The sequence below is a fragment of the Panulirus ornatus genome, chromosome 20, assembly GCF_036320965.1.
Source record: "Panulirus ornatus isolate Po-2019 chromosome 20, ASM3632096v1, whole genome shotgun sequence".
Taxonomy (NCBI): Eukaryota; Metazoa; Arthropoda; class Malacostraca; order Decapoda; family Palinuridae; genus Panulirus; species Panulirus ornatus.
Window position 1 is genome coordinate 71,873,684 of NC_092243.1, and position 21,134 is coordinate 71,894,817.

Below are 21,134 nucleotides of genomic sequence, written 5' to 3' on the forward strand. Positions count from 1 at the left end.
GGACCACAGGTCATAAAGTATAGTGATATTGAGAGTGCATCTACATTTGCAGAGTGCATGGTAACTGAGTAGTAAGTACACAGTGTCTTCATTGTGGTAGTTGCATCATGGGTATAAGGAGTGTCTGGATATGATGAAATGATAATTGTAGTGTTGTAGGGATGTTCAGAGTGTAGACAGGACTTGTGTTTGTCAGGGAAGTGTGGCTTCTGATGGGTGTACGTCTGGTGGGCTGGAGTTTTACTGATGGAAGGTCAGTTGTTTAGAGCTTTTACAGTTATTTCAGTATGCATATGTTTTGCCAGTGTTTTATTCATTGAAGGTGGATGGGATCTGTTAGTAGAGGCTGCTGAAGTGTAAGGCTTGCTTAAGCTTTTTATTTCTACGTAGAGGTTAGTTGTTAGTTATGGAGCATATTGGGTGGAAGGGGTCTGATGGTACTGAATAAAACTGATTGCTGAGCTTGTTGAGGTGGGATTGCATTGGAAGATTCTTTGTTTTATTGTGTGGGTACTGTGTTTGTAGTTGCTAGGCACCTGGTGATTGTTTTGACTGTAATGAATGCATTATTTTGTTTAGTTTGTGGTGCTAGGTACCTGGTGATTACTCTGAGTGCACTTTTGTTTAGTTTGCAAGTTTATAGTTGCTACATAAAAATAAGATGAGGATGAAAGGTTGAGAGGGTGAAAGACCAGGCAAGTGAAGCATAGTTTGGACTGGAGCAGATGAACTGTTTGCATAGGATGTTAAGAGATTCTTTTTTGCTGCACAAATCTGGTGCCAGCTAGTGTTCCGAACACTTTCAGTTTGAGTGTTGCTTTTTATGTTAATGTTATTGGTGTGAGAAGTTAATGTTGTGTGTGTTGCATGTGACACAAATTCAAATTAGTTGGGGGGTTAAGAAGGTATATAACCTAAGGAATTATCCCTGGGACAGAGGAGAAAGAATTCTATCTATGTATTCCCTGCACATCATAGGTGAAGGTGACTAAACGGGGCTGGAGCAAGGAGCTGAAACCCCCCCTTTCAAGTATTAAAATTTCTGAATGAAGGAAAAGAAGGAGCCAAGCAAGGAGTGCTCTTCCTCCTTAAAGACTCAGGCTGGGGTATCTAAATGTATGTGGATGTAACCAAGATGAGAAGAGAGAAGACAGACAATGTGTTTGAGGAAAGAACCTGGATGTTCTTTCTCTGAGACAAGGCTCAAGGGTAAAGGGGAAGAATGGTTTGAAAATGTCTTAGGAGTAAAGTCAGGGGTTGGTGAAAGGACAAGAATGAAGGAAGGAGTAGCACTACTCCTAAACCTGAAGTTAAGAGAGTGTGATAGAGTGTAAGGAAATAAATTCTAGATTGATGTGGGTAAAAAATATAAATAGTTGGAGAGAGATGGGTGATTATTAGTGCTTATGCACTTGGCCATGAGAATAAAGATCATGAGGGACCAGTGTTTTGGGAGCAGCTGCATTAGTGTCTCAGTAGTTTTGATGTAAGAGACTAGATATCAGATGTAGGTGATACAAATACGATGGTGAGCAATGTGGCAGTTGATGGTATAATTGGGGGGGCATGGAGTATTCAGTGTTATGAATGGAAATGGTGAATAGCTTGTGGAGTTGTGTACTGAAAAAGGACTGGTGAAGAGCTTGTAGAGTTTTTTTTTTTTTTTTTTTTTTTTTTTTTTTTTTTTTTATACTTTGTCGCTGTCTCCCGCGTCTGCGAGGTAGCGCAAGGAAACAGACGAAAGAAATGGCCCAACCCCCCCCCCCATACACATGTACATACACCTGTCCACACACGTGTATACATACCTACACAGCTTTCCATGGTCCACCCCAGACGCCTCACATGCCTTGATTCACTCCACTGACAGCACGTCAACCCCTGTATACCACATCGCTCCAATTCACTCTATTCCTTGCCCTCCTTACACCCTCCTGCATGTTCAGGCCCCGATCACACAAAATCTTTTTCACTCCATCTTTCCACCTCCAATTTGGTCTCCCTCTTCTCCTCGTTCCCTCCACCTCCGACACATATATCCTCTTGGTCAATCTTTCCTCACTCATTCTCTCCATGTGCCCAAACCATTTCAAAACACCCTCTTCTGCTCTCTCAACCACGCTCTTTTTATTTCCACACATCTCTCTTACCCTTACGTTACTTACTCGATCAAACCACCTCACACCACACATTGTCCTCAAACATCTCATTTCCAGCACATCCATCCTCCTGCGCACAACTCTATCCATAGCCCACGCCTCGCAACCATACAACATTGTTGGAACCACTATTCCTTCAAACATACCCATTTTTGCTTTCCGAGATAATGTTCTCGACTTCCACACATTTTTCAAGGCTCCCAAAATTTTCGCCCCCTCCCCCACCCTATGATCCACTTCCGCTTCCATGGTTCCATCCGCTGACAGATCCACTCCCAGATATCTAAAACACTTCACTTCCTCCAGTTTTTCTCCATTCAAACTTACCTCCCAATTGACTTGACCCTCAACCCTACTGTACCTAATAACCTTGCTCTTATTCACATTTACTCTTAACTTTCTTCTTCCACACACTTTACCAAACTCAGTCACCAGCTTCTGCAGTTTCTCACATGAATCAGCCACCAGCGCTGTATCATCAGCGAACAACAACTGACTCACTTCCCAGGCTCTCTCATCCCCAACAGACTTCATACTTGCCCCTCTTTCCAGGACTCTTGCATTCACCTCCCTAACAACCCCATCCATAAACAAATTAAACAACCATGGAGACATCACACACCCCTGCCGCAAACCTACATTCACTGAGAACCAATCACTTTCCTCTCTTCCTACACGTACACATGCCTTACATCCTCGATAAAAACTTTTCACTGCTTCTAACAACTTGCCTCCCACACCATATATTCTTAATACCTTCCACAGAGCATCTCTATCAACTCTATCATATGCCTTCTCCAGATCCATAAATGCTACATACAAATCCATTTGCTTTTCTAAGTATTTCTCACATACATTCTTCAAAGCAAACACCTGATCCACACATCCTCTACCACTTCTGAAACCGCACTGCTCTTCCCCAATCTGATGCTCTGTACATGCCTTCACCCTCTCAATCAATACCCTCCCATATAATTTACCAGGAATACTCAACAAACTTATACCTCTGTAATTTGAGCACTCACTCTTATCCCCTTTGCCTTTGTACAATGGCACTATGCACGCATTCCGCCATTGTGTACTGAAAAAGGACTGGTGATTGGGAATACCTACTTTAAAAAATGCATATAAGAGTAGGAGAGATGTTAAACAAGCATTATTGGATTACATTTTAACTGATATGCATGGAAAAGAGAGACTTTAGGATGTAAATGTGCTGACAAGGGCAGTTGGTGGGATGTCTGATCACCATCTTGTGGAGGCAAAAGTGAAGGTTTGTGGAGGTTTTTCGGAGAGGAGGAAACAGTGTCTGAGAAGAGTGGTGGGAATAAGTAAGCATGGAAAAGAGAACAGTGTTAAGAAATACCAGGAGAGACTGGGTGTAGAATGGTAAAAGGTGACAGTGAATGAAGCAAGGGGACTGGGTAAGGAATGGAGGTTTTTAGGAAAGCAGTGATGGTATGTGCACAAGATGCATGTGGCATGCGACAGGTGGGAGGTGGACAAATCAGAAAGGGTAGTAAGTGGTGGGATGAAGTAATGTTGTTTGTGAAAGAGAAAAGGAGTGCAAATGACTGGGGAATGTATAAGAGAAAGTAGCAGGTCAAGAAGATGGTGAAAAGGTTGAAAAAGAGGGCAAATAAGAGTTGGAGCGAGTAAGTATTGGTAAACCTTAAGAAGAATATGATGTATTGGAAATAGGTAAATAATGTGAAAAAACAAAAACACAGGAACAAATGGGAACACTGATGAAGGAGGCAAAAGGATAATTGTTAACAGGTAATGAAGTAAGGAGACTGAGTGAGTATTTTGAAAATCTGTTCAATGTATCTGATGAAAGAGTGGCAGATGTAGGGTGTTTGAGTCGGAGTGGTATGCAAAATGAGAGTCATGTAGAGTTGGTGAAGAGAGAAGAGGTGATGTGAGCCTTACATGAGATGAAATGTGGCCAGGTGGCTGGTATTACAGTTGAATTTATTAAGAAATGGAATGACTGTGTTGTTGACTGGTTGGTAAGGATTTTCAAAGTTTGTATACATCATGGTGAGGAGCCTTAGGATTGATGAAATGCATGTATAGTGCCACTGTATAGAGACAAAAGGGATAAAAGTGAGTGTTCAAACTACAGAGGTTAAAGTCTGTTGAGTATTCCTGGTAAGTTGTATAGAAGGATATTGATTGACGAGGTGAAAGCATGTACAGAGCATCAGACTGGGGAGGAGCAGTGTGGTTTCAGAAGTGGTAGAGGATGTGTGGATCAGGTGTTTGTTTTCAGGAATGTGTGTAAGAAATACTTAAAGAAACTGACGAATCTGTGTGTGGCAATTATGGACTTGGTGAAAGCGTATTATAGGGTTGATAGAAATGCTTTGTGGAAGGTCTTAAGAATATATAATGTGAGAGGAGAGCTGCAAGAAGCAGTAAGAAGTTTTTATCAAGGGTGTAAGACATGCAGAAAGAGAGGAGAGTGAATGGTTCCAAGTAAAGGTTGGTCTGTAGCAGGGGTATGTGATGTCACTATGGTTGCTCAATTTAGTGATGGATAGGGTGGTGGTGGTGAGGGAGGTAAATGCGAGAGTCTTGGAGAGAGAGGTGAGTATGCAGGCTGTGTAGTATGAGAGGGGCCTGGGATGTGTCAGATTTTGTTTGCTGATGATACAACATTGATTCAAGTGAGAAACTGCAGAAGTTGGTGACTGAGTTTAGGAAAGTCTGCAAAAGAAAAAAGATCAGATTAATTGTCAATAAAATCAAGGTTATTAGGTTTAGCAGGGTTGAGGGACAGGTTAGTTGGGGTGTAACTACACTTTATTGTAACTACCACCAATGAGAGGGAGGGCTCAGGTGGTAGTGTATTGGCCCCTCCCAGTACCCCAGCTAACTCAAGGATTATCCCATCCCCTACCCTTGGAGCAACCCATTAGGTAGTAGACTGTTGACAATAGCCACCCAGGGTGGTACTACTGCCCTGGCTGAGGAGTGTTAAAGAGGTGTCCAGAACTATCTTACACTCTCCATGTCAGGATTGCTGGTCTTACTTCCTGTTTCATCAGAATGGGACTACCAGGATAATCCTACTATCCTCTTACAAGCACCATACACCTACTCAAACCCTGCATTTCATCATTAATTTTTCAGATAAGTACTCTTGCTAATCCCTGTCCATCAAACATTCATAAGTACATGTATCATCTTGACAGAGTCCATCAAGTCTGTGGCCCCTAGTCTCAGGCATCATGGGAGCTAAGAATCTCTAGGTTTCTGCCTGACTCTACTGACAATGGGAGGGAGGGCTCTGGCAGTAGCAGTACTGGCCCCTCCCACGACCTCTCCCTCTCTGTTAGACATTTATGGTCTCTCTAGTAACCTCTCCTCAGTTGAGCACCATCTGTCTAGTACCTCTCCTAATATCTTATTTCTGTCTGAGACACAGTTGTCTAATGATCTTTTCATTAGTTCCTTTTTCATATCTAGCTATAACCTCCACTCATGATGCTGGTTCAAAGGTGGTGTTTGTGCTTATTCCAACATTAACACACCTGTTGCATGCCTCAAGGACCATGAGTCTCCAAACTTTGATGTAATGTGGCTCAAGGTCTGTCTCCCTACTACCACACTTTTCCTCTGTTTGGCCTATTGCTTTCCTAATTCTATAAATTTCATATCCTTCTTTGACTATCTAAACTCCTGCCATGAGACTGTGACATCCCCTCACCCATTAGCCGGGATCCTCTACTGTCGGGATTTCAACGTTCACCATAGGGAATGGCTGAATTCCTTCCATACGGATGGTGGAGAGACTGAACCCCTTAAGTTCTCCAATCTTAATGAAACAGAGACAATTATCTCCCACCCTACCTATATTCCTGACCACTGTGACCACTCTCCTAATGTTCTGGATTTGTTTATCACCTCTAGTCCATCCCACTGTAAATGCACAATCTTGCCCCAACTGGTACATCTGATCACACTCCCATTAATGTACCTATTCTAATGACCCCTCACCCTCTAGCAGCTCCTTCTAAGCATAAATACTGGCACATCAACAAAGCTGACTGGAACAACTTATACAACCTCTCTTCTGACTTTCCATGGGTTGATTACTCTCTTATATGGTGACACTTCCATCTACACCAAATTCATAGCAGGGGTTATTCTTGTGGGAATGGAAGCATTTATCCCCTTTTCCTCCAAAACGACCTCTTCATCCAATTCAAGGTTCAACAGTTCTTGTTCTGAGGCTATTCAGGCAAGGAATCAGGCATATCAAGCTTGGAAAAACTCTCCTTCCTCTGGCTCTCATTCAGCTTTTCTCATTGCCTGTAATCTCTCCAAGCATGTTATCCATGAGGCAAAACATTCCTTTATCCTAAGGAAGAGTGATAACCTTTCCTCGTCACCCACTGATAGGTCTTTCTAGCCTTTAGCTAAGGCCATCTCTGACAACTTCTGTCACTCTACCTTTCCTTCACTTTTCTGTTCTAATGGTACTATAGCTGTCTCTCATGAAGACAAAGCAACTCTCTTTGCTTCCCATTTCTCCTCTAACTCCACCTTGGATGACTCTAACATTTCTTCACTCCCTGATGCTCCTCTTATTAATCATATGCCTCTTCCTGTAATCTCTTTTCGTACTGTTCAAAAAGCACTTCTTTCTCTGGACATTAGCAAGGCTTATGATCCTGATGGCATCCATTCCCATGTACTGAAAGAGTGTGCCTCTGAACTTGCACCTGTGCTTGCTCATCTGTTCGATTTCTGTTTAAAAACCAAAACTTTTCCTTCCCCTTGGAAGCATGCATTGATACATCCCATCCCTAAGAAGAGTGACCATTCTGAACCCTCTAATTATCATCCTATTGCTTTGACATCTACCATTTCCAAAGTCTTTGAATCCCTCCTCAACTCCCACATCCTTAAACACCTCAAAAATCACAGTCTTCTCTCTGATCACCAGTATGTCTTCCATAAGGCAAGATCCACTGGTGATATTCTGTCTTATCTTACCAAAGTCTGGTCTTCATCCCTGAAAGATTTTGGAGAAACATGTGTAGTTGCCCTTAACATATCCAAGGTTTTTGACAGGGTGTGGCACTGGGGTTTCATCTCTAAGCTCCCCTCTTTTGGCTTCCCTCCCTCAGTTTGCTCCTTCATATCTAGCTTCCTCTTCAGCCAATCTATCTCTGTAGTTATTGATGGATCAGCCTCTCCCCCTTTTCTACGTCAACAGCCGTGTCCCTCAAGGTTCTGTCCTGTTTCCTATACTATTTCTCCTTTTTTCAATGATTTCCTCTCCTCCACAAATAACCCAATGCACTCATACAATGACAACTCAACACTGCATTCATCCACATAATTCAATTCTGCTCTCTCTTTTCTCACTCAATTTGCAGCTCATCTTAACATAGCATCCTCAAGAAACTCAGATTTGGACACGATATCTCAGTGGGGTACACAAAATCTTGTTAAGTCTAATGCCTCCAAGACCCAGTTTCTACCCATCTCTTTATTGAAAACTCCTAACAACTCTCGTCTCTCCTTTAATGGTTCTGTAATTCCACCTCTTGATACAATGAAGATACTTGGTATTACTATAACATCCACTCTTTCTTGAGAACCCCACATCACAGGAATAACTAAGTCTGTCTCTAAGAAACTGGGTGTCCTGTTTAGATGTCAAAACTTCTCTTCTGAACAGTTGCTCCGTTTATACAAGGGAGTAATTCATCTTTGTATGGAGTACTGCTCTCACATCTGGGGTGGTTCTAGCTCTGTATCCTAACCTAACAGGGTTGAGTTGAAAGCGGTCCAACTTATAAAGTGTCCCAGGCTAACCTCCAAACTTGACTCTCTTGTCCAATGCCACAATGTAGATTCACTTTTCTTCTTCTATAGGTATTACTTTGGTTTTTACTCCAAAGAGCTGGCTGCTTGTGCGCCCATGCCACTAGCTAGACCATGCAATACTGGGCTAGCTGCTGTGTCACATGATTATTGTGTGGCCATTAGCAACTCAAGGGGGGCCACTTTGATACCTGCTTCTTTCCCTACACATTGAAGCTTTGGAACTCTGTACCTTCCCATGTTTTTCCCCATAACTATGATTTAGCACATTTCAAAAGATAGGTTTTTCACTTCCTTCAAAATTCATAAAAATTTTCCCTTGTCTTTTTCTTTTCCATTTCATAATTCTCTCTATATTTCAATTAAGGCCTGGCCTTGATGTGGACTTTTGTCTGTGACTAGAGCCTTAAAAAAATAAAATGGAGAAAACTTACAGGAAGTGTAATGTTTTAGGTAACTGGAAGTGGACATGGTGGCAAAAGGAACCATGGAAGCTGAAGCAAGTCGTAGGATGGCTGAGGGATTGAAGGTTCTGGAGGCCCTGAAGAATACGTGGAAGAAGAGAACGCTATCCATGACAGCCAAGAATGGGCATGTTTGAAGGAAAAGTAGTCCAAACAAAATTACATGGATGAGAAGCATGGGCTCTAGATATGGCTGTGCATAGAAGGGAGGGTGGATGTGCTGGAAATGTAATATGTGAAGACAGTATATGGTGTGAGGTGTTGATTAAGTCATGAAAGGGTAAGAGGGCAGGTAGGTAGTAGATGGTAGGTAGCCAACAACCAGGGAGGTATATTACCAGGACTACCCACCAGGGTATTGGGAGGGTTAGTGATGGCTGCACAGTAAGCCAGCGCTTCAGTGGTTGTCAAATTGCACTCCTCTGACCCAGGTAGCTCTTTACATGGACTACAGGCATTCTGTCAACAAACATACAATCTCTCTTTGTCATGCATAACACTTGACAACACTTAACTTCCACAGCTTATTCTTCATAACTCTAGATTTTCCTGTGGTGAGCACTCTGCACTAGCCCTGCCTTTTGGCAAATTGGTAGGAGCAGTAGAAAGAAGTAGTACATAGGTAGAAACATTTAGGCTGGATAATTAGGTAAGAGAAGTCAGTAGGAACAATAGGCAGGAGCCTCTGCAAGCAATGCGCAAGAGTTGCCCTGTGCCAGTGGCCTGTTAAGAGGTTACAAGTAAGGCACTAAATGATAAGAAGCAGCACTTGAGTTCACTAATCTTAGAAACTGTTGCCATGGCCACCCCCTTGAAAGAGTTCTAGTTGTGAGAGAGCCAAAAAGGCTGTCTTGAAATGTTTTGGTCATGCAAAGAGAATGAGTAAAGAAAGGTTGACAAAGAGCATATACATATATATATATCAAAAGTGGAGGGAACAATGAGGATTGGAAGACCAAATTGGAGACGGAAGAATGAAGTGGAAAAGATTTTGAGTGACCAAGGCCTGAACATGCATGAGAGTAAAAGGCATGCATGGGACAGAGGAAATTAGAAGGATGTAGTATCCTGGGTTCAACATACTGTCGATGGACTAAACCAGAGCACGTTAAGTGTCCAGGGTACACAATGGAAAGGTCAGTGGGCCCTGGTTGTGGATAGGGAGCTGTGGTTTCAGTATATTACATGACAGATATAGAATGGATGTAAGCAAATGCTGCATTCCTTTGTCTGTTCCTGGTGCTACCTTGCTAATGCGGGAAAGAGCACTTAAGTATGTAAAAAATAACCAGAGGAAAAAAGTTAATTTCATTGAAAAGCAATGAGGGTGAAATGGGTCTTTTTCTAGATGTCCTAGAGATGGCTCAATAAGATGAAATGTCTAAAATATCACGAAATCCATTGAAAATTGTGGGCAGGGAAGGGAAATAAGAGCAATATCTGGGAGTGATCAGCAGGTGCAGAGCATTAGGACTGATGCAATGGAAAAGAGACCTGGAGACATTCAAACAGAGGTACACTGAAATTAAATGAGCTGTAGAAAGAATAATAAGCACAATTAGATATGAACCAATCAACAAAGTTCATGGCTTGGTTGACAAAAGGTTTACAAAAAGCAGATAATTTTGTGGAATTTGTAAAATGCTAAAATCTAATGTGTATTCAGCCCATTTAGCATGAAGAGTTTTATAAAATCTTTTATATAAAAACTTGATATAAATGCAATTACATACCTTGGCTTTCTTTTAAAGATATCTAGAAAAAATATTGATGAAGATTATATATTTGGCTTCCTTTACAAAATTCATCAGTATATTTATTCAACTATTAATCATCCAGGAGGGTGGATGTGCTGGAAATGAGATGTTTGAGGACAATGAGTGGTGTGAGGTGGTTTGATTGAGTAAGTAATGTAAGGGTGAGAGAGATGTGTGGAAATAAAAAGAGTGTGGTTGAGAGAGCAGAAAAGGGTGTTTTGAAATGGTTTGGTCACATGGAGAGAATGAGTGGGGAAAGATTGACCAAGAGGATATATGTGTCAGAGGTGGAGGGAACGAGGAGAAGTGGGAGACCAAATTGGAGGTGGAAAGATGGAGTGAAAAAGATTTTGAGTGATCGGGGCCTGAACATGCAGAAGGTTGAAAGGCATGCAAGGAATAGAGTGAATTGGAACGATGTGGTATACCGGGGTCGACGTGCTGTCAATGGATTGAACCAGGGCATGTGAAGCGTCTAGGGTAAACCATGGAAAGTGTGTGGGGCCTGGATGTGGAAAGGGAGCTGTGGTTTCGGTGCATTATTACATGACAGCTAGAGACTGAGTGTGAACGAATGGGGCCTTTGGTGTCTTTCCTAGCGCTACCTCGCACACATGAGGGGGGAGGGGGTTGTTATTCCACGTGTGGCGAGGTGGCGATGGGAACAAATAAAGGCAGACAGTATGAATTATGTACATGTGTATATATGTATATGTCCATGTGTGTATACATATGTGTACATTGAGATGTATAGGTATGTTTATTTGCGTGTGTGGACGTGTATGTATATACATGTGTATGCGGGCGCGTTGGGCCATTCTTTCGTCTGTTTCCTTGCGCTACCTCGAACGCGGGAGACAGCGACAAAGCAAAATAAATAAATAAATATTAATCATCCAATATTTTCATTTCATTCATCAATATTTTAGCTGAGAGGGAGATTTCATCCAAAGAAGGATGTACCTGATAAGTGGGTGACATCAAAATTAGAAATACCAATAAAGGAAGAAGCTACCAGATGCAAATCACTAATCATTTTTGGAATGAAATCAAATAATAAACCATATAAAAAATGAGAAAGAAACAATGAATGCTCAATAAAGATTTCTCAAGGCTATAGAATTACCAGATGCAATGTCTGTAATAAAAGAAAGGAAAAGAACTCATAGCTGTAACGGTTATGTTTCATTTGAAGTCATCTAGCCAGGAGGCACTCAGGCATGCTTTGAAACTTAAAAACAAGTTATAATTCTGAAGGCTTCTGTATTCATCAAACATGAAAGACCAAGGGAAGAGATGAAGAAAAAGAAAGAATATACTGAAAAGACAAAAAAAAAAAAGGAGAGCAAATGAGGCACCAGCAATATGCAGAGCTCAGGAATGATGGTAATATATAGAACTGCTGATGGATTGTTAGTAAATGGTAAGAGCTCAAATTTAAGGATCATATTAGGGACAGAGCACCTAATGCTGTGCTTACCAAAGAGGTAAAATCTCACCTGTTCAGTTCAAACAGGTACAGATACACCACCGAATTTCCGGCAACTGATGGTTCGGCACCTCCTTTAGTCGGGACAAAGTTACATGAGGGAACTTGAAATTACCATGGCCATCAATTAGTTTACTGGGCAGCCACAGATGGCATTGTGTGTAGGGCATGCTCATCTACATTCTTTACACTGCACTTGTTGGTGGTGATACCACAATTCTGTGAGATCTTTAGCTTATTTTGCTTAAATCTAACCCTAGCTATGGCTTCTAGGACATATGAAAGTGTCAGTTGTGGTGTCAAACATAAACACCAGTCCATATTGATCCAAGATAAAGTAGAACTGTTGAAAAAAATGGACCATGGTGTTTCAGTGCATAAGGTGTGTGACATCTACAGTATTGGTTCATCAACTGTTTATGATATAAAGAAGCAAAGGGTAAAATATTGAAATTCCATGCAGACAGTGATTCCAAGAAGCAAATGATGATTAGAAAACCTATGAAAGAAGGTAAGAGCACTGAGCACGATCGAGTGATGATGGAATGGTTTCGACAGCATCGAGTGATGGCGTTGACTTGTCAGATAGCTAAGGCTAAGTTGTTCCATAAAGAACTTAAATTACAACATGAGCATGACTATAGTGAAGGATGGCTTCAAAGATTCAAGAAGCATCATGGAATTTCCATGAATAAAGCGTGCGGAGAAAAGCGGTCTGCAAACCTGATGGAGCTGCCGAGTATGTGGACGAATTTGCGAAACTCATAGCTGACAAGCACCTCAGTCCTGAGCAGGTGTATAATGCAGATGAAACTGCATTATTCTGGCGATGCACACTGAGGAAAACACTAACAACAGAAGACAAAGAAGATCCTACAGGATTCAAACAATCTAAGGACAGACTAACAATCTTAGGGTGCTCAATCATCTAATATTTGTTTGATTTAAATTTCTAGCAGTCCATGGTATACTTTAAACACATGGGAGATGTATAATTAGTGGGCTTGAGGTGTGTTGATGAATTATTACTACATGACCACAGTTGGTCCGGCAAAATGGTTAATCCGGCAAGGCTTTGGAACCCAGAGTGCCAGAAAATCTGTAGTGTACCTGTACAATAAAAGCAAGGAGAGAAAGTGAAGAGATAGGAGGAGGAGGTTTAGCCCTCCTAATGTGTGAAAGCATTAATACTCAGAAAACAGTGGAAGATGGCCCATTCAGCCAATACATGGTGAGAACAGTAATTATAGAAAAGAAGTGCATAGTGGCACTGATATCATAAATTTTAACAATCTAGAACAAATATAAAATGACAACAAAGAGGGACTAGAACAAACATACAATAATCGCAATAAAGTGCTCAAGCAATCAGGATGGTACATGAAGCAGTAAAATAAACACCTAAAAGAGATGGTAAAACACTGACAATGTAAGATTTCAATTACAGGGAGATAGACTGGGGGACTATAAATTCTTATAGCGCCAGAGAGTTATGGAGAGACAATCTTCAATGTATGCAGAAAAACTGCTTATATTATAATGTCAATGAGCATACTAAGATCAGAGGGACTGATAAACTATTACAAGATCTTTCTTTACACATATGGGTATGGATGTTCAGAAGATCATATATAATACACAAGTTGGAGGAAGTGGTCATGCAATGTATAAGTTTGATAATGTCATATTTCCATTGATGTACAATCATGTAAGTACTGTATATATGCACAACTTTAAATAATATGCTTCTTTTGGGTATGATGTATCCCACTTAATATACTGTAAAGAGTGATGAGGACTAATGCTTCCAAAATCTGATGCACATGAAAAATGAAATATCATCATGGTAAAACATTAATTAAATTCTTACCTTGAACTCTGTAGCAATAGGGATCTGATGCATCACCATTTACATAAAATTCATGTGATACTTGAGTAAAATCTGGTGGCATTTTCGCTCCAAAGCCAAGAACTGGGAAGTACTTGTCAGTGTCATAATCTTCAATTATCTCAACTACTGCTTTTAAGGCTTGAACGTACTGGTTTGGAGATGATGGATTAATGAAATGCAAAGACTGGGGAGATCGAGGATCTCCATTTGATGCTGCAAGAACAAAGCATATTTAGTTGTATTCTTTTTCAATGTTTATGTTTGCATGTGTGTGTGTGTGTGTGTGTACCTACTTGCCTATGAATACCTATGATGAGATTTTGCCCATAGGCACAACTAAGTAGCACTAACCAAGAAGCTTACTTGATTGATAACAATGCTGCTCTCTCCTGCCTTTCTTAACACACTTGTCAATCCAGGGTCCTTTTGGGACTGTTATTAGACATCTATCCAGGCTTCTATCTGATGATGAATCAAATTTTCACATATTTCCCTGATATAGAGATCCATTCAGATGGGCCAAACACAAGGTTAACTTCCCCTTACAAAGGCCACATTCATCCAGCACATCAACTCTCAAGTGTTTCATATGTGAATGCATGTACTGTTAAAGTTACCATCTTGGGATTTTCATACCCTATTAGCTTATACTGGCACATATCAAGTACTCCATGTAAGTTTAATGTTGGCTTTATTGCATATCAAAGACTTTCATATGTATCACTTGCTAGTGGCTGGACCTCTCATCTGTCCAATTTCGTCCTAGTCCACTCAGAGCAATGGCACATGGATATAACTTATGTGCCTGTCTTTGTTCAATTACTTTTGACACATTCTAAGCAATGTATTGTCTGTTATACACTCTAAACACCTTTTTCTTTTTCAGGTAAGCAAGGTGTCACAGGCAAATAAACACAACATAATATACATCCTAGCCTATGGGGAGGACATTCAGCTGAGTGGACTGTGGGCCAATTGCCACATCCAAGATTTGAACCCATGCAGGGCCAACCAGTGAGCACTGGAACAATGGCTGTTGATTTCATGAAGACCACATGCATTCATCACAAGAAGCAGTGAATAGAAGCTGATTCTGTCAAAGAATTATAGCACTATCCATCTGGATAAAGACCCTGAAGTGGTTTTATCACTGACTCTACAATATGTGAGAACTATTTTTAAATTTATTGGCTTTTTTCTGTTCATTTTGACTGGGGCATATATGTTATCATTTCTAAAATCAGTCACCTCTGCATCTAAGAGATATGTACAGCAATTAATGCCTGATGTGGTATCCCATGCATTCTTTCCGGACATTACTTCCTAAATGTTTTTCAAATACTGTTCAGCATAAAAGGGACTCTTAGGACAGGAGGGTAGGTAGGTAATTAATTACCTTTCTGTATATGGGGAGGGAGTTTTCCACTTGTGGGGCCTCCTCTCTTGAACATTCTCCACTATCAGATAGCTTCTTGAATTCATATATACCCTGCATTAACCATGTCTTCATTCATTCATTCTTTTCCATTCATCCACCGCTCTTAATACAATGAAAATATTTTTTACATCTTCATTAAAATGTTTCTTGCTTAAATTCAACCTATATACTCCAGTGGTCCTATCTCTACTTCTCTCAAACAACTATTCACTATCAATGCCATCAGTCTTTTAAGAGCAAAAAAGCTGTGATCGGATCATCCCTCACTCTTCTCCCTCCCAAGATGGACAAATCTAAAACCTACAGCCTTTCCTTGTAGCTCAGTTCTCTTAATTCTGGTATTATCTTTGTTGCCCTCCATAAACAGATAAAAAAAAATCAATTCATTTGCTCACATTCATTCTCTAGCTGTCAACCGTAATGCACTGAAAGCAAAGCACCCCATCAACAGAAGGCCCTATAGGCCTTTCCTTGGTTACTCCCAGCTGCTTGACATGCCTTGGTCCAGTCCTTTGACAGCACATTGTCCCTGTTTACAACATCACTCCAAATCACTCTATACTGTACATTCCTTACATCCTCCTACATGTTCTGGCCCCCAAACACTTAAAATCCTATTCACTCTATCCTTCCGTCTCCAATTTGGCCTCCCCCTTCTCCTTGTCCCCTCCACTTCTGATACATATCCCTTTTGTCAACCGCCCCTCACTCATTCTTTGCACATATTCAGACCATTTTTGCACACCTTCTTCAACTCTATCTCAACCATTCTCTTCTTACAACCACACATCCCAACTACCCTAACATTTTTTAATCAATCAACCCTCTTCTTATCACATATGCTGCATTGTCCTCATCATTATATTTCCAACACAATCACCCTCTTCCGTACATCCTCATCTTGACCCCATGCCCAGCATCCATACAACACCATCAGGACTACTGCATCTTCATACATGCCCATATTCGCCCTCCCAGATAGTGACCTCTTTTCCTACACATTCCTCAATTCTCCCAGGACCTTCAACCCCTCACCCAACCTACGAGTCACTTCAGCTCCCATGGTTTCCATTATTTTCTCCAAGTTTTCTCCATTCAAGCTCAAACCACAACTAACCTGACTCTTTGCAAAGCTAAAATCACTTGTCATGAAACTCTTTACAAACACCCTGCATTTGCAACTCTATATCATACATAATTCAACTATTGTTCAAAGTATTCTCTCCACCTCCTCTTCACCACCTTTCTGTTTCTTACAACTTTCCCATTTACTCCCTTTATCAATGTTCCCATTTGCTTCTTGTTTTCTTACACTTTTAACTTCCTTCCAAAACAGTTTCTTAATTTACTGATACTTCCTCACTACAAATCTCATTTGATCCTCTTTTTCAGCTCCAGCACCAGCCTACTGACCTCATCATTTTCTCATACATCTCCCAACCACTCACATTCCTTTCTTTCATGTCTTACCCATGCACCTCTCTCTTCTCTTTCACTGGCAACATAACATCCTCATACTAGCACTCACTACCCTTTCTCACATGCTTACCTCCTACATCCATATGCCATGCACTTCTGTCACATGCCAACCCTGCTTCCCTAAATACCTCATACCTCCCATTCTCCACCCACTACCTTCACTTTGTTTAGACTCATATTTTGCCATTCTATACTCAATCTCTCAAGGCAATTCTCCACACAAGTCTCTTTTCCAAGTTTATTAATTTTCAGTACCCTCTTCTCATCCACATCACTTCCTCTTTTCTGAAAATTTCTATACCCTTCAACCTTACCTCCACCAGGTAATGATCAAACATCCCATCAGCTATCCCTCTCATCATATTCACATCTAAGAGTCTCTCTTTTGCATATCTATCGTTTACTATCTAATCCATACTTGTGCATGCCCCTCATTTCAAAACAAGTACTCCTAATCATCAGTCCCTTTTCAACATGCAACTCCATAAGCTGTTCACCATTTCCATTCACTTCACAGAATACCCCATACCCCCCCAATCATATCTTCAACTACTACAATACCTACTTTCGCATTCCAATAACCCATTAATATCATCAGATTTCTCTCATCAAAACTTCTGCCACTCTCACTCAGCTCCTCCCAAAACACTTGGCTCTGTCATTCTTTTTGTGGCCAGATGTATTAGCACTAATGCTATCAGTTATGAAACTATTCACAGGCAGAACCTGATACCAATTACAACAGAAACACTACCAACAGTGATACCAGGTTTGACAGGAACAGTCTCTGATCTGGCTATTCTTTTGATCAGTCGATGTAATGCCATAAACAGTTGAAACAGGTAAGTAAAAGAAGGCACTACAATTAACATATATCAGAGATAAATCATTATTTGCAGATTTGATGTGGAATATGGGGATCAAGTGTGGTTTTGCCCTCAATATACCCAAAAAGAAGAAATCTAAGTCATGGTAGGTTATCTTAGAGTAAGAACCTTTTGTATCATCACTTAGCCAAATGAAAGCATTGTGTACTTCAAACTAGGTCAAGGAACTTAGGTTACTAATGGTGACACAGCTAACTGGAAACAGGCAATCTAGTATACAGTAGGTTAGCCTAAGATGACTAGCTTAGCCTACTACTGTAAGCATGGCACAGCTTACCTGCACTAATTAGAAGATATTTCTCACGACTCAAGAAAACATTTTCCCTCTATCTCATGAGGAATTTCCTCTTTTGTATGTAATACTCATGTATAAGTTGGTTCCCTACATTTTACCTAAAAATCTTGTCGAGAATTTGACATATGCACAAGTATATACAGAGTGGCTTTCCTTCTTTGAAATTCATATGTCTGAGCCTTATCTATTACTTTTACTTTTCATAAACATATTTTCTAATACAAAAGAGGGTTCTACAGCTATGTTGTGTTAATATAGTTAAAAGGCTCTAGCCAATAATGTTTTGGTTCTAACTCAAATGTAGCTTCCTATATGATGCTGGCTTATAACTTTAATGTTTAGTCATGCAAAGATGTGTTCTAAGGTAGTATTTGTTCTACTGATCAATTTCTCCCTCTGTGTTCCTCTCGAAAATCTTTTCTTTACTTCATTCCTTGGTTCTTATTTCATGGCCTTAAAATTTGTTCCACTCCATTTATCTAAATGCCATATATCCACCGATCCTGGTGTTCTTTAGTTCTTGATGTACTATTCCTAGAATCTTCTTGTTATTTGTTTTTACTGAATGATAAAAAACTACCTTTCTATCCTCACAAACACTTCTGAAAATTCCTGTACTAACAGTATATTTCTGTCTTCATTTGCCATTGTATGTGGAATAATCTGCCTCTGTCACCCCATTTGCAAATGTGATATTTGTCATAACTACTGTATATTTCAAGGTGAACAAACAAATCAAGGGAGGCAGGCAGAGAAAGGGACTAGTTACAGCAATTGTAATGGTAGAAGACTGTATGAAACAATATGGCTGAAAGATGCAGACTAGATTTCGACTGAATTCTTGACAAAAAGACATATTTCATTCTCAATAAAAATTTCACTGCTTTTCATTACTTTACAAAATCTTGAGAGGACTGACTGCATTTGATTACAAGAAAAAAACAAAATAAATGGTAGATAGATAGTATCAAAAGGAAACACAGCTTAAATATCCAGTAAAAGGAATGGAGTTACTTTTAATATGCTTACCCTTCAGAGATAAATCATACAAGTCATAAAATTTGACCCAACATAATTCAAAGAACTTTTCCCATAAAAATAACAGAAAATAAGATGCTTAATCAAAATACATGATAATATGTCTTATAACTAAATTAGGTACAAACCTGTAAAATCAATGGCAATAAAGGCATGTATCTCCATACCACCCTTAATGTAGTCAATGAAAGAGAAAACCTCACGAACATGAGCCTTGTTCACTATCACCCGCCCTGAGTTCCTGTAGCGCTTACCCTTCTTCTTCTGTGGACATTTAAAAAACAGAGAATCTCAAACATCAAATCATGAAGTCAATCTTTTTATATAAAACTACTGTGCTCAAAACCTACCTGTCTACCTATATACATATCCATCTATCATTCTAACCTCAATGTGGGTATGTGTGAAGGAGTGTAATAAGAAAGTGAGCCTCAGACTGATGTAGGTAAAAAGAAAGTGGATTACAAGAGGTGGATGATTAATTATTGGTCCTTATTCACCTGGAAAAGACAGGAGTAAAGAAAGAAGGCAAGTGTTTTGGGATAAGAAAAGCATGTTAACAACTGTGATGCAAAGGACAGAGTGATAGTGACATTTAGCAGTGTGGCATTTGAGGGTATAACTGTAGGGCATGGAGCACCCAATGTCACCTTGTGCAGTATGGAAAACAAATTGTTTAAGGACAACTAGTGATGTGAGGAAGGGTGATCAAATGATATAAGGTAAGAAAAATGTGTAGAAGTAACAAGATAGCTGTAGGTGTACATATAAAACTTGGATATATGGAGAAGAGAAGTGCGAGAAGGATGACAAGCAGATATACAGCAGAAGTGGAGGGAAATAGAAAAAGGAAGATACCAAGGAGGAGGTGCAAGGATGAAGTGAAAGATATCTAAAGTGTTCAAGGCCTGAACAGGCAACAGGGTGGGAAGCACAGAAAAGACAAGAGTTAATTGCAAAAATGTGGCATGTACTGGAGAACACGCTGACAGGATTTGAACCAGGTTTTAAGAAGCAATCAAGGAAAAGACAGAAAGGTCTGCAGGGCTTTGGTTTCAGTACTAATGTAAATGAACCCATTTCTTCATTTGATCCAGATATTACCTCACGGCACGCTGACCCCGGTATACCACGTTGTTCCAATTCATTTTATTCTGAGCATGCCTTTCACCCTCCAGTATGTTCAGCCCCTATCCCTCAAAATCTTTTTCGCTCCATCCTTCCACCTCCAATTTGGTTTCCCCACTTCTCTTTCTTCCCTCCATTCCTGACACATATATCCCTTTCGTCAACCTTTCCTCACCATTGTCTCCATGTGTCCAAACCATTTCAACACACCCTCTTCTGTTCTCTCTACCACACTCTTTTTATCACTACGCATCTCTCTTACTCTTTCAATTACTTTATTGATTAAACCATCTAACACCACATATCATCCTCAAACACTTCACATCCAACACATCCACTCTTCTCCATACAACCCTATCTATTGCCTATGAATAACAACCATATAACATTGCTGGAACTGCTATTCCTTCTAACATACCCATTTTTGCTCTCCAAGATAACATTCCCTCCTTCCACACATTCTTTATCACTCCCAGAACCTTCACACCCTCCCCCACCCTATGACACTTTTGCTTCCATGGCTCTATTCGCTGATAAGGCCACTCCCAGATATCTAAAACACTTCACTTCCTCCAATTTTTCTCCAATTCAAACTTACATCCTAATCAACTTGTCCCTCAACCCTACTGAACCTATTAACCCTGCTCTTATTCACATTTACTCTCAACTGTCTCCTTTCACACACTTTTCTTAACTCAGTCACAAACTTCAGCAGTTTCTCACTCAAATCAGCCATCAGAGCTGTATCATCAGTGAACAACAACTGACTCACTTCCCAGGCCCTCTCATCCCCAACAGACTGCATACTTGCCACTCTCTCCTAAACTCTTGCATTTACCACCCTAACAACCCCATCCATAAACAAATTAAACAGCCATGGGGACATGACACACCCCTGCTGCAGACCGACCTTCACTGGGAACCAATCACTCTCCTCTCTTCCTACTCATACACATGCCTTACATTCTGGGTAAAAAAATGTTCACTGCTAGCAGCTTACCTCCCACACCATATACTCTTACGACCTTCACAAAGCATCTCCATCAACCCTATCATAAGTCTTCTCCAGAATGCTACATACAAATCCCCAATTTTTTCTAAGTATTTCCCATGCACATTCTTCAAAGCAAACACCTGATCCACACATCCTCTGCCACTTCTGAAACCACACTGCTCTTCCTCAATCTGATGCTCTGCACATGCGTTCACCGTCTCAATCAATACCCTCACATACAATTTCTCAGGAATACTCAACAAACTTATGC

At 40.4% G+C, this 21,134-nt stretch overlaps 1 protein-coding gene across 3 annotated transcripts in view; it reads right to left on the reverse strand.

Moving 5' to 3' along the window:
- LOC139756120 (copine-8-like) overlaps positions 1–21,134 on the reverse strand; it is a 46,886-nt gene that overhangs the window by 15,291 nt on the left and 10,461 nt on the right. For all 3 annotated transcript variants that reach the window (XR_011714264.1, XM_071675207.1, XM_071675206.1), the window contains exons 4-5: positions 18,870–19,005; positions 13,584–13,817 (exon numbers count right to left, since the gene is read on the reverse strand). Coding sequence is in view for 2 of the 3 variants with exons in the window: in XM_071675207.1 (XP_071531308.1) it covers positions 13,584–13,817; positions 18,870–19,005 (370 nt within the window). In the remaining variant the exon portion in view is untranslated. The remainder of the gene's footprint in view (positions 1–13,583; positions 13,818–18,869; positions 19,006–21,134) is intronic.